The sequence below is a fragment of the Acanthisitta chloris genome, unplaced genomic scaffold (assembly GCF_000695815.1).
Source record: "Acanthisitta chloris isolate BGI_N310 unplaced genomic scaffold, ASM69581v1 scaffold25396, whole genome shotgun sequence".
In the NCBI taxonomy this organism is placed as follows: domain Eukaryota; kingdom Metazoa; phylum Chordata; class Aves; order Passeriformes; family Acanthisittidae; genus Acanthisitta; species Acanthisitta chloris.
In genome coordinates this window covers 1-13,948 of record NW_008677976.1, presented here as the reverse complement: position 1 = coordinate 13,948, position 13,948 = coordinate 1, and the positions used below count along the sequence as shown (strand labels likewise).

General features: G+C 42.3%; 1 protein-coding gene across 1 annotated transcript; it reads left to right on the top strand.

The window, feature by feature from the left end:
- Positions 1 to 5,275: 5,275 nt before the first annotated feature.
- On the top strand, positions 5,276 to 8,062 carry LOC103804134 (PR domain zinc finger protein 2-like; the record flags this gene model as incomplete). Its single annotated transcript, XM_009076730.1, has 3 exons — positions 5,276 to 5,393; positions 5,844 to 5,947; positions 7,910 to 8,062. Coding segments are annotated over 3 exons (375 nt in total), but the record flags the coding sequence as incomplete, so codon positions are not given.
- Positions 8,063 to 13,948: the final 5,886 nt, after the last annotated feature.

Genomic DNA, 13,948 nt, shown 5'->3' with positions numbered 1-13,948 from the left:
CCTCCTGAAGAACAGCTCTCCAGCAAAACCTGTTTCCTCCTGAAGCTGTAGGGAATAATTCAGTTCCTTATAGAAGTGGCTTGAAAATCCAAGGCTTCCATTTTTTTTAAATAATTTTTTTACTCACTTTACCATTTCAAATGTGCAGTAAACAATCTGCCACAGAAATGGATTGATTGGAAGTTTCACACTTGTCTGGAACCTGAAGTGTTTCTGCTAGAATCCAAGCCTGGGAAGGCACAGCTCCTTCGTGGTACAGTTTGCAGCTCTCTGGATACACAAATACCCTGACTGAAGAGTTGTTTTAATCAGTTCCAAGTGTAGAACATTTTATTCTGCATTTGTTTATCCAGTAGGAGTTGTACATCTGTTTGTCTGTTGTGCACAGTTGTGTTACTGAAAGATAGTTCCAGTAGAATTACATATTGCCTTACATTTTTCTCCTAAGTCCTTCTCTGGCTGAGCTTACTGAGCCCCTTTGGTGTGGGAATGTGACCATAGGATATCACACTCCAGGAATACCATTTACTTTTTTCCTTCACGTTTTCCTTTGCTAAAGTTGGCTGTGAAGAGAAGCTTTATGAGTCAGAAACAATCCCAGGACAGAGTCATGGAAAATGCTTTGTATATTTTTATTGATGGCTGTGCCTTATGTTTGCTTTCATTGCCCTTTCTGCCCCTGTTTGATCAGCACAGCCCTGGACACAGTCAGCACTTTGCTGAAGTGTTTTCTCCCTGTAGTTGTAGAAGTCTATACAGAAGTAATTCCACTATGAAATGGGTTGATGGGATCTTTTCTCTTCCTTTTCTTCTCTGAGTTGAAGTCAGAAGTCTTTGATGTATATGCACATACTAAAAAGGTAAAAAGCACAATATAATCTCTATCAGAGCCTTGAAATGGGTATTGTAAAAAGATGTGTTTGTATTGTATCTATAGACAAATATCAATTATACCTATAATAGACATGACATTTGCACTGTCACACTTCTAAGCAGCATTAGTCTGTTTTGGGGTAAGTAGGTTAACTGTGGCCTCACAATTTCTGTTGAGACTTGACATTTCTTCGCCTGTCAGATGTGTTTTGATGCACTCAGTAGCGTCAAGTGAGCAGCCTAGTGCTCTGCTTGAGGGATAATCCTGCTCTGTTAGTCATCCTGATGAGCTTCAGATACTGCTAAAATTCTGCAAAGTCTAGATGCTAATCTCGAATTGTTATCACTATTTCCTCCCTATGTGTGTGCCCCTCTCCCCTCATGTCCTGTCTGTTGTGTTCCCTCACCCTGAGCTGTTTCTAGAATGAAGATTTCTCTGCTGCAATCAAAAGTTTTCACCTCTCTCGTGAGCACTGCTAATATTGTCTGTGATTGTCATCTCACAGTTCAGTAGTGAGCTGGGCCTGCCCCTGGGAACACTTAGAGCAGCTCAGAGCCCTCCTTGGTGTTTCTGCCTCTCACATTTAGTTTCCAAAGCTCATAAGGCATTTTGTTGTTGGATTACCATTCGTATTCAGTGTGTATTTAGCATCAACCCTGTGGTGTTTTTTCTTGCAGTGCCCTTGTCATTTCATTCACTGTTGACAAGTTGTAGTGCCAGGTCTGTATAAGAAATGTTTTTGCCTGATGCCAAACATCTCTCAAGTGTTCTGTTCTCATATTTCTTTCATTCTGCTTTTCTCTGCTTTTGGTGTGACTTCAGCGACCCTGAAACTAACTGGGCTGGTGTTAATTTGGGTTATGTGAAAAGGCTGCTAGTTTGGATTATCCCATAGAAATCTTGCAGGAGTGGAGGAAAACCTTTTCATAAATACTTTGATATGTCCTTCTTGTAGTAAGGAGAAGGAGGATTAAAAGCAAAAAAAAGCAGCTGTTGTTGGAATTGATGGTTTTGGGTTTCTTGGAAGATTGCTGGCTCAGGATAGGCAGTGTGTGTCCTCCGTTTTGACAGGAGATCTGCCTTTAATATGTAAACTAGTTCATCAGAATACACTGAATAATTCATTTTCAAAACCCCAAGCACACACGGGTTTGGTGATAGCATTTGCTGTGTCTCAGGCTGCGGTGGGAGCAGGAGGGAGTTGGCTGCTGCCTGGAGATGCTCGTGAGCACACGGTAACAAATTGCACCTGCACTTGTACTGGATCTCCCTCCCCTCATTCCTTCTCGATTTTTCAATGATTGTTTCAGATAGTTCTGATACATCTATAACTTTCAAGCACACAAAGTAAAGCTGTGGCACAGAGAAGTAGCCAGGTGAGCTGCTTGGCCGAGGAGAGACCTTTCTGCTTTCCCCTTACCTTCCTTGTGCTGGTTGGCACAATTACCTTTTCTCCACCACCTTTTAACTTCTCTCTCTCCCTCCCTCTCCAGTTGCATCCTTCCCTTTATCTCTTCACTTACCCTAATCCTGTTTCCACCCAAACATGATACTAACTAACTGGGTGTCTGTCACTCACTGCGCTGTACAGGGTGGTTTCTTTCCTTTTTGCTCTAATCTCTGATCATCTACAAACATTTTGTTGCAAGGACCCTTCCTACTCCGCTTAAAGGCAGTTTGTGACACTGCAGACTAATTAGTGGTTGGTCCATAGGCACAGTTATATTGAAAGTGGTGTGAAGAGTTGCTTGGTGTGTTGCAAGGTACTGTCAGAGTAATTGGACTCTGGGTTTGATGCAAACAGGAAAAGATAGTTTCAGTTAAGGCACCACTCTGCCCTCCAATGATTTTTTGGCATTGTTCTTAAGTCACTTCAGACTGGCTCGTTTGAATTCTATGTCATAATATTTCTGATGAACTTCAGAGTAAGAAGCTTCAGGGTGAAATAAGCTTCAGGTGCTTTGGTATTCAAAACTGGAGTCTTGGAGGGAGTGAAAAATACTATACGAAGGCTTCAGTCAAATCCAGAGTTGTCTGCAGGACATGCCCCAGTGCACTGCCCTTAGCAGGGGGGGAAGCTTATAAGCAGGAAAAGAAATGTAAATGAGGTTGTTATGTGTTGGTGGAAAAGTGATTGAAATACTGTCTTTCTTTTGGTAGACAGACACTCCTTGGGGACAAGTTGTGATCTGGAAAATGTTTCAAGTAGCTCCATCCAAATTGCAGATAAAAGGAGATTGCACTGATTTGACTGAACTGAGTTGTTACTTTGCTGTTTTGAGTTTGGTTACTTATTACCATTTGTTTGAGGTGTGAAATGTATTGCTGTGTACTAGGCCATAGCCAGTTTTCTAGTACTTAGGACATCCATTCATATGACAAGTGTTGGATGAGGCTGAGTATTGTGTTCTCTCAATGTCCTGATAGTCTCTGCTCTGTGTAGGTAGATGCCCAGTGCAGATTGTGCATCACTCCATGCAAAAAACCTTCTTTAAGGGTAGAACAGGTTTGGTATATTTGTGGCTAAAAGGAGTTGTGACTCTTGAGGAATCTGCCAGAAACATCAGAGGATGTACCACAGTGCTGTGCACTTCTGTCTGAACCAGCTGAGTCTGATTTTGAAGTTTTGAAAGGTTGAAGTTAATTTGCAGTACTTAAGACTTTTAACTGCTCATTAAAACCCCAAACTGAAACCAAAACCCCCCAAAGAAACCAAAGCCCATAGTGAAACCCAACCAAAACCCATCCTGGGTTTAGCCTGAGACTGGAAGTGCTCTGTTCTGAGAACTGCCTTGTTCTTCATGCTCTGTAGTCCTCATCTCTGCCTGCATGGAATTTCTTAGAAACCAGGGTGAGAAGCAGGTTTGGTTCTCCCCTAATGCAGTCAGAGCATCATGTGCTGCAGAGATGTTTAGGTTTCTTTGACATGCTGAGAAGAGTGTTTCTTTCTCATCTGAGCTGTGGTTCTTGCATATCAGTTCAAGGCCAAGAGATGTCTGAAAATCAGGCTGCTCTCAGCAGTAATTTTCTTTTCGGGTGGTTGGAAGAGCAAAATAAAACTTTGCTCAGCTTTGAATAGGCTTCAGCTATTACAACTAATGAATAAGTGTTTCCCCCCTCCTTGGTCTCTTCACTCTCCTGGATGGGAAGGGATTTCTGGCATTCTCTTCCTTCCATGGTTTCCAATTTTGGGGTCTTTCTCCCCTACAAATAGCTCTCTGGGATCTCTCTGTGCAGCTGTTAGGGCTTACCAGGACAGCACTGGAATAACCTTACTCTGACTCCACTTTTAGCCTTTTTCTGGTCGTTGCAGTTGGCAGAAGGTTTGTTCTTGTAATCTCACTTGTAGCCCCCAAGGAGTGAGTGTGGAGGAGCAAAGGCTGAGAAGTTTATCTGTTTTGCTTTAGAGATAAAAACCTGAAATTTGATAGCACACGGAGATGCATTTCAAATACACTTCCAGTATCAGCACACCACAAAATGCTCTCAGTATTACTCAGTATATGTAAACTACTGTTGTATCTCTGCTTTATGGTTATAGGTAAAAGCAAGCATCATTTCCCAAAAGTTGGGGTTTTCCTAGGCAAATTTCTCAGTTTAACACTTCCTAACAGAGCTCAAGTATAACATCCTTAATATTAGTCATTCCTGCCATCACCACCAGTCTCTGCTCCTGACCAGAGTGATTAAAGGTAGATTTTTTTAGGGCATGTGGTTCAATATATGCCTAGTTCTGACAGAACTGTGGTTGGTGAGAGTGTGGACACATTTTCAGGGAAACTGCATGCTTACAGCGTTGAAATTCTGCTCGTTTTTATCAGAAATAGTGTTTTGTTAATTAAGTAATAAGGAGCTAGTTGTTTGATGACAAGTGTGAGTAGCATTTACTGTTGTGTCATACAAATAACTATGAATAACATTATAATCAACCTATTGAACCTTGTAGGCTTCTTAAAATGGAACTAATCACTTACTAGACATTTGTAAATCATTTATTAGCTTTTGATTGCCTTTCAAACCTTAATATAAAAATACCTTAAAACCTTTTGTGTTTATTATAACCTGCTGGCTAAGGGTTCGGAGCTGTGGGTTGATTTAGGAGTGTGGTTTTCTCCTAAAGTTACCATTTAGTCTTTGTTACAAGTTATATATTTTCACATTAGGCAAGACCAGAAACTATTTTACATTGCTTTTTGGGACTGATTAGACAGAGTATGCCTGGAAGTCATCCTTAGAAAGGGGGGAATAAATGGTTGCTAACAGATGTGAAATTATCCTGAGTGTGGTGAGTTTGGAAATTTTCCTCTGATTTCAAGTCAGGAGGTTTCATAGCTCATGTGTGTTGATCAGCTGTTGTGCAGTCGTTGTACCTGTTAATGGTGGTTGGGTTTTGACTTGTAGAACACAACTGACTCTCCTGTCACTGTGGAGACCTTGGATGATGTACCTGAGCACGTGCTTAGGGGCCTTCCTGAGGACGTGAGGCTCTTCCCATCTGCTGTGGACAAGACAAGGCTTGGTGAGTGCCACAGCTGTGAAAAGAATGAAGATTTTGACACTAGCTCACCTAAATTACAGTTGCTGTGAAGGTGTGGTGCCTTCCTGTGCTGGGTGGAGGTGGCACTGTGGAGACCTTGGATGATGTACCTGAGCACGTGCTTAGGGGCCTTCCTGAGGACGTGAGGCTCTTCCCATCTGCTGTGGACAAGACAAGGCTTGGTGAGTGCCACAGCTGTGAAAAGAATGAAGATTTTGACACTAGCTCACCTAAATTACAGTTGCTGTGAAGGTGTGGTGCCTTCCTGTGCTGGGTGGAGGTGGTGTCTTGTTCATTGTAGTCATTCTGGGACAGTGGACAGCGCCCCAGGCTGAGACAGACACCTGTGGTGGTTGTAAATCCCAAGTGTGAGATGAAAATTTGCTTTAAGTAACTTAGATTGGTTTAAACTCCTGATATGTGTCTCTTCAGGTGTCTGGGCAACAAAATCAATTTTAAAAGGCAAGAAGTTTGGACCATTTGTTGGCGACAAGAAAAAAAGATCTCAAGTGAAGAGCAATGTGTACATGTGGGAGGTAAGAACCAGTAAAGGGGCAAAGGTGTACAAAATATTTTGTATTTAGCCTTTACTTCTTCCAGAGATTGTCGAAACAGACATGATGTCAGGTCACTTCCATCTCTTCCTACCATTACTAACAGTTATTTATAGACACTTGGATTGGGCAACAATTCTGAATTAGGAAGCTTAGAACTATTGGCACTGTGTGAAATTGCTCTATTACCTTGTTATGTGCTGTGCCTGGATCACACCTCCTTCAGAGTCTATGGCTGATAGAGCTTTTTCTTGTTGGCTCCAGTGCTGTCCCTTCTGCTACTGGGTGCCCTCAACTGCTTAGGGAATTAGGGAAATTAGGAGGCTCTGGAATCTCTGAAGGAAACCACAGCACTCCTCTGTTAGCTCTTTGAAAACCACCTTTGTTATGGGAATGGAGTTTGCTTTTGGAGTTTCTATGAGTTCTCAACTGTTGCAGTATTTCTTGTGCTGCTTGTGTTTGGGCTTACCTTGAGGCAAGTGCTGTCTGGACAGCTGAACAGCTCTGTAAGCTCCAGGGAAAGTCAGGAGACCTTGGATATTATGGAGATGTCTTAGGCTGGAGCTGAATCCTATCTGTGGTATCTTTAAGGTAGTTCATAACTACTTGCAAAAATTTCTTGAGTCTTTTTGAAGACAAACACAGCACATGGTTTTAGCCAAGTGAATAGTCAAGGAGGGGAGGGATGGAGGAACTGTGGCACAGTGTGTTCTGGAACAGGACTTGCTGCTTCACAGATTTTTAGGCTAAAGATACTGATGGTAGTCATCCATCCTTGTGACCCAGGGCCTGCTGGAATGGAACTGGGTAAAACCCTGGACACACATGCAAAATTTAACCTCGATCAGAGGAATTGATCCAGGACAAATGCAAACTCACATTTAGAAAAGTAATAAAATATTCAAGTGTAATGTTCATGGCACTGAGCTAATGTTACCACAAACTGCACTGCATAAGGTATCTCCAGTTCTGATCTGGTGCAAGAACATTTGGAGAGATTGAATCAGTCAAGTCAATTATTGACCCTGCAGTTGTGTTTCTCAGTGCTGGACTTGGAATGCTCTTGGGGGATGGATTTTCAGTTTGTGTTGAGAAATGATAGTTACAATCCAGCTGTTACAGAGTTTCCTAGTGTGCAACAGGAGGAAACTGCAGCATTGTAGATTTTTAGAACAAAGAAGGAAAAATACTCACTGGTAGCTCTTCTTACAGGCATCTAACTTGGATTACAAGGAGAGTAGGAGATGCATAACATGTCTTGAAAGAGCAGCAGAGTTGCCTGTCATCAGAACATAGTGAGGATGTCAGTCCCCTTCTTGCTTTATTGCAGGCTGTCAGCAAATGGGAGTCAGGAGTAGGTGGTAAACTTTTCCTCAAGAGCAGAAACCAAGGACTGTGCACAGCATCTCAGAACATGCAGGAGTTGATTGACGTGGTCAGTTTAAGATGATCACAAGATCTCTGAAAGGTTAAGATGGTCTTTTATACCCTGAAGAAAGATTCAATATAAGTTATGCTTTCCCTTATCTTTCCAGGTAAAGCAAATGCTTCTAACTTCTCTAGGGTTACTTCTTCCCAGCTCATCACAAAGTAAAAGTAAAGCTCTGTGGCCTTTATACCTTAAAGTCAGTTATTTTGCTAAGTGCAAAATTCAGAGTATCATTTCAGGCTAGCCAGACTGAAAAGAAAGCATAAAATGAGCCCAAAACCTTCAGAGAAGGAAGGCCAATAGTAATTTTTTCCCAGTTGTCCCAGTTCCACTAACAGACTGCAGAAGGGCAGCAACACTTTGCCCCAGTGCAGCCTCTGCTCATGTCCTTTGTGTCATCTCTCCTTCCATGATCACAACCACTTTGTGTGGCTATCAAAGGGAGTGGTTTAGTGCACATACACCTCAGTGTTCACAGCTGTTCCTTTGCCTGATGCCACTTTGGTCTCTCCTAGGTGTATTACCCAAACCTGGGCTGGATGTGTGTTGATGCCACTGACCCAGAGAAGGGCAATTGGCTCAGGTATATAAACTGGGCACGTTCAGGGAAGGAGCAGAACCTGTTTCCTTTGGAGATCAACAGGACTATATACTACAAGAGTCTAAAGGTATCATGTCTGAAGAATCACTTGCTGCCTTGTTATCTTTTATTATTAACACCTTTTATTCCCCTTGATAAAAGTCCTGGTTTTTTACATTTTATTTTTATTCCACAGATTTAGAAACATTTTATGCCAAAGAATTAAAATCCTGCAAATGCTACATTTCATTGCTAGAAATTCTCTGCCAATACAGTTGACATTAAGATCTACTGTGGAAATATAGGATGTATTTCAACAGTAAATCTTCTTGGTGAATGATTTGCTGTAGCACCAAATTGGATATAAACTGGAAGGAAAAACTACAGCAGATTATATAAAATAGATGTTTTTCTCTTTTTATACACCAAGATACTTTCTGCTGAGGATTTTTTTACAGTAAACAGTTATTTTTATGGTCTGTGCATCATGTGACCAAGATTTGTTGTCAAGGCACTTTTATAGGTATCTCCATGAAACTGTTTTTCATGGGTTTATACCATTTCAGTTTTATTCAGGGAGGGAGGGGGAACAGGGTGTAATTCCTGAGGCATTTTATCTCCCAAACCAAGAAAAAAAATGGTTTAACTATAATGGTGGAGCATGTTGGGTTAGAATATTGTGGCCAGAAAGTGTTGTTTGAATCTCTAACAAGGACCTACTAGCAGGGAGTATGTGTGGCTCAATTTTTCTGTTATTTAAGCTGTTTTTGTGGGTTTGGGTCTATGTTGCACTACTGCTGTTCCTTCCATTTCCTTGGGAGGACAACAACACCTCTAAGCAGCTGATCTTTGCTTCAAAACAGGCTGAGTTGATACCCTGCACTTGTTCTAGGGCAGTGTAGAAGTATGTGAAACTTTTATTTTAGATCCCTCAAGCTGGATTGAAAAACCCCAAACTTCTAAACATTTTCTGATGTTTCTCATGGCTTTATGGCAGTGAAAACTTACTTTCAAGGAAGGTTCACTATTGCCAGCCAAGCTACTGACTCCAATAGGAATCTGTAGCCACCCTGGCTTTATCTAGGCATTTTATCTTGGATCTCCTCTGCCTTTGCCCACAGTCCCTTCTACCTCATTATTCTAAGTGTAGTTTGGAGTCACTTTTGACAGTTGAAATTTCTCTCTCATTCAATCTTTTCTGCAAAGATTTTAGTCCTGATTATTCAAGCATTCACATACTTCGAATCTGGATTTTTTGGATGGATAATATTGCACTTTGGAAAAGAATTGTGCTGCTGAAAGAGGCTGAGCACTGCTGACAGAATAACAGATCCCTCAGCATCTGAAAGATCCTTTTGTTCCTTTCACTGTTGTCATATGTGACTTGATGAATTTCATCCCAGTAGGTCTTGCCAAGCAGCTCTTTCTGAGGGCTGTCAGAGCAGCCTGGAAGGATCAGTTTTATTGCTTTCAAAGCCTGTCTGGGATTTGTTGCAGTGTGAGATTTTGAGTTTGGGATGTGAAGGCAAAGAACTGTCCTCAGCAGGTTTGATTTGCCCCAGCAGCCACCACTGCAAGACATGTGCTGTGGGCTTGATTATTAGCTTCAGTTCAGTGCTGGCAACACCAATCCCAGTCAGGATTCTGGAAATCCTTGCCCAGTGTTTTATAAACTTACGTTTCATTATTTAAAGTGAAAAATTGAGAGTAACCAGGCTCTGAAAATAAAGTTAGTGTCAAGAAAACGTAGCTTAAGGTGCAGGTGGCTCTGAATCTCCTCCTATAGAGAAGAGTTTGACTCTGTGGTCTCCAAGTTGCTCCATTAAAGCATTTAGATGTTGTCTTTTGTATCAGTTTTTACTGTCCTATACCTAAGAAGCTGCAGGGAAAATTCATTCCTTGAGGAAAATAATGTGCTGTTTTCTGCTTTCTTTACAAATTATTGTTTCTTCTATGTCTACTTTTTGTTTAAAGGTTTATTTTAGCCTAATCTTTTCTATCAGAGATGATGTTGTTCTTGTAGAGTCCATATCAGTCTCAAATTCACATCACACCTTCCTGCTAGCTGAGACAGAAGAAGGTCTGAATAAATCATACCTTAAATGTCCTTCTCTTTCTGCATATCATGTGTTATGGTCATTTCAAACCTGCTGCACATTACCAGCCCAGCTATGTACACATGGGTCCTTCCTGATTTTATCATTTTTCATAAAGGTAGGGGAATTCCACTTGCTGATTAATAGGACAGGATTTATTTTTCCCACAGAGGAGAATCCCAGTGGTTTGTGTGTAATTTTGTGCTGCTTTATCTTGAAGCATTTAAAAGATTGTCATGGCTAGTTTTTTCCAAAGGTTTCCTTCAGCTCTATTTGTGGGTTTCTAATTTGTAAGTTAGAGGCTGATTACCAAACCTCATTGCTAAGATAAGCAAAGTCCCAATTTGCTTGGTGTAGAAGGACCTCAAACCTGCCCTGAGCTCTAACTTCCCTGTTCTCTGCTGTGGATGAAGAGTTAGAGAATAGAACCTTTAAGTGAGCACAAGCAAATGTTCTTGTCTTCCATCTTCTCTTCATCTCTACTGAAGGCTGAGCATACTTGGAAGCTGCTTTGCATCTGCTTTCCCCAGGATGCATATGAGAGCTGGAATATTGCAGGGAAACAGCTTAAACTCATTACAGGGTTTCAGAAGTTCTTCCTGCCTCTCCCCATGGAATGAGCTCAGTGAGTAGTGGTTCTGCACACAGGACAGGGCTTGATAATCCTTGCAGAAGTAAAATTGCAGTGAAAACTCAAAGTCTTCTAAAGAAGTTTGGCTGTGAAACTTTCCTTGATGCAGGTGAAAGTAATTTGCTTATGGAAGAATGTTTTGCCAAACAGGTTTATCACAGCTCCAAGATCCTTCCTGGTCCATAGGAGAATGCAGTGCAACGTTGGGTGAAGGAGTGTGAAAGATTCACACAGTAAATGCCACAGACTGTCCACTTTGGTTATGTTTGGAGAGATGAGGCCACATCCAGGTGCAGCAGCACAGACACAGTAAAATGCAGTGTCTGTGGTGAAAAATATGAACTCTGATAAGGTCAGACAGGGAAATGCATATCTGTCTATACACAGTGGTTGTACTTGTAGAGAGAACTGAATTATAGACAGTCTATGCTAGGACCCTTTAGGATATAACTTGTTAGGGTATTACTCTTGAAAATAACAAATTTGGAGGGCTTTAAACCTTTTGTACAGAAAATACTCAGCTTAAGGAGTGTTAAACACTGCAATTAAAACATAATGCACCAAAAAGCATGTGGGGAATTATTAACCTAATGAGCCTTCCCAAAATTCATACCCCTTTTAACCAAGCTCTCCCAGCCTGCAACCAACAATCTGTAAGGAATAGTTTGGAGGAGGTTTGGGGTTGCTACCACTCAGAGTAGTGGTAGAAGTGGCACTTGCTCAGTGAGGTCCTTGCCCAGTTTAGTCCTTTTCTCATCTGGCTAGTGAGGAGCAGTTCTAATTGTCTGGATTTGGAGCTGCTGCTGCATCTCAGTTTAGAAGGACAAGGTTAGAAGGTTTAATTTAGATTCTAGAGCAGTCACAATAAAACTAAATTCATCAAGTAGAACAGCAGCTCCAGCCATGCAGCCAACAAATTCCATACTCCTTATCCTGTGTTTGCATTGCTAAAACCTCAGCCAGCTCTTTGCTGTGAGTTTGTATATTGTTTGGATGAGAAGGTTTTTTTTTGCATCAGACAACTCTTCTGCATTTCTTGGTGCTCAGCAGCTGCAAAATGGGACATGCAAATAGGTTTTCCACTATTTATCCTATCAGGCTTTGCTTATGTTACGACTTAAACATTTACCATGATTGTTGGGATCTTGCATCTCTTGTTGTTTCAGTGTCTGAGGGTATGAAGATAACTTTATCAAGTGCTGTGAGATCCACTGAAAATAAAAGTACTGTAGAAGAAAGAAATATCACTATTGTCCTTGATACAAAAATCCCCCTTGGGTTCAGACTGGAAATAATAGTCTGAGGACACCCTTTGCTCTGAGGTGATGACTAAAAATAGGATCTGAGCTCCACCATGTTCATTAAGCCCTGAAAGAGAGGAATTAAGGCATTTAAGTTGATTTTTCTTGGTTTTGGGTAGAATGCTTCAGGAAATGGAGAGACAATGAGGAAGATTAAAAAATAAGTACAAACACATCCAAGTACAAACTTGGAGACTTGGCAGTGTGAGTCTGGTAATGTTCTAAGGAGCATGTGAAATAATGACAGAAATTAGTATTGATCAGTTTGATTGCAGCTCTGGGAATATGAGTAGCATTTGCAGCGATGCCAATTTGACTAATTTGGTCTCTGCTATGATTTTTTATTGGATTAAAAGCCCCAGAAATAATCAATTTGGAACGGCAAAGAAATCTTTGATTATTGTGCTGAAGTGGATTTGTTAAACATGTTGTAATAGTCTGTATTCCTGTTAACCCACTGCCACAGCCTTTTGCTGTATCCTTGGATTTTGTCCCCAATCCCAGCTGTAGTGGCTGCCTGAGCAGTACTACTCCTTAGTTAATACTCTGTGTAAGGTAGGTGTATTGGCCTCAGTGCCATCAGTTGCTCCCTACAAAGAATTAACTCACAGTAGTGAGCACCAGGGATGCCACTGGCTGCAGGGCTTTAACTCGGTGCCACTCTTGGAGGCAAACCAGGATTTCACAGGATCACAGAATATTCCCAGTTGGAAGGGACCCACAAGGGTCATCGAGTCCAACTCCTGACCCTGTACAGCCCCAAAAATCTGTCCCTGAGAGTGCATTGGCCAAACTAAGAATTAACTCACAGTAGTGAGCACCAGGGATGCCACTGGCTGCAGGGCTTTAACTCGGTGCCACTCTTGGAGGCAAACCAGGATTTCACAGGATCACAGAATATTCCCAGTTGGAAGGGACCCACAAGGGTCATCGAGTCCAACTCCTGACCCTGTACAGCCCCAAAAATCTGTCCCTGAGAGTGCATTGGCCAAACTCTCTTTGAGCTCTGTCAGGCTTGGGGCTGTGACCACTGCCGAGCTGTTCAGTTCACCACAAGGGTCATCGAGCCCAACTCCTGACCCTGTACAGCCCCAAAAATCTGTCCCTGAGAGTGCATTGGCCAAACTCTCTTTGAGCTCTGTCAGGCTTGGGGCTGTGACCACTGCCCTGGGGAGCTGTTCAGTGCCCAAACACCTCTGGGGGAAGAACCTTGTCCTGATATCCAACCTAACCTTGTTCCAATGCCCAAACGCCTCTGGAGGAAGACCCTTTTCCTAATATGAAAGTATGTTAAGGAGTTGGAGTGGTCCTTAGAGATCATCCAGCCCCAATCCCCTGCCCCGGGCAGGGACACCTCCCACCAGAGCAGGTTGCTCAAGGCCAGGGTTGGGGCAGCCACAGCCTCCACGTAAACCTTTTCCAGTGTCCAACCACTCTCTGTGAGAAGAACCTTTTCCTAATATTCCCCTAAAACTGTTCCAATGCCCAAACACCCTTCAGGGAGGAGGGAAGAACCATTCCCTAATACCCAACCTTAACCCTTCCCTGACACAGCCTCAAGTCCAGGTTTGGTCTCTTCTCCCAGGCGACCAGCAGCAGGACAAGAGGGCACAGACTCAAGCTCTGCCAGGGGAGGGTTAGGTTGGCTATTAGGAAGAGTTTTTTTCCAGAGAGAGTGCTCAGGCATTGGAATGTGCTGCCCAGGGAGGTGGTGGATTCACCATCCCTGGAGGTTTTCAAGCTGAGACTGAATTTGGCACTTAGTGTACCACGGTAGGGTTGGACTTGATGATCTTGGAGGTCTTTTCCAACCCGGTTGATTCTATGATTCTATGATTCTTGCTAGAGAGCGATCAGCGCTGCCCCTGCCCTTCCCCTCGATTTGGGGCTGCGAGCTGCGTGTCTATCCTAATAACAACAGCAATTACGTGTTAATTACCGCTGGG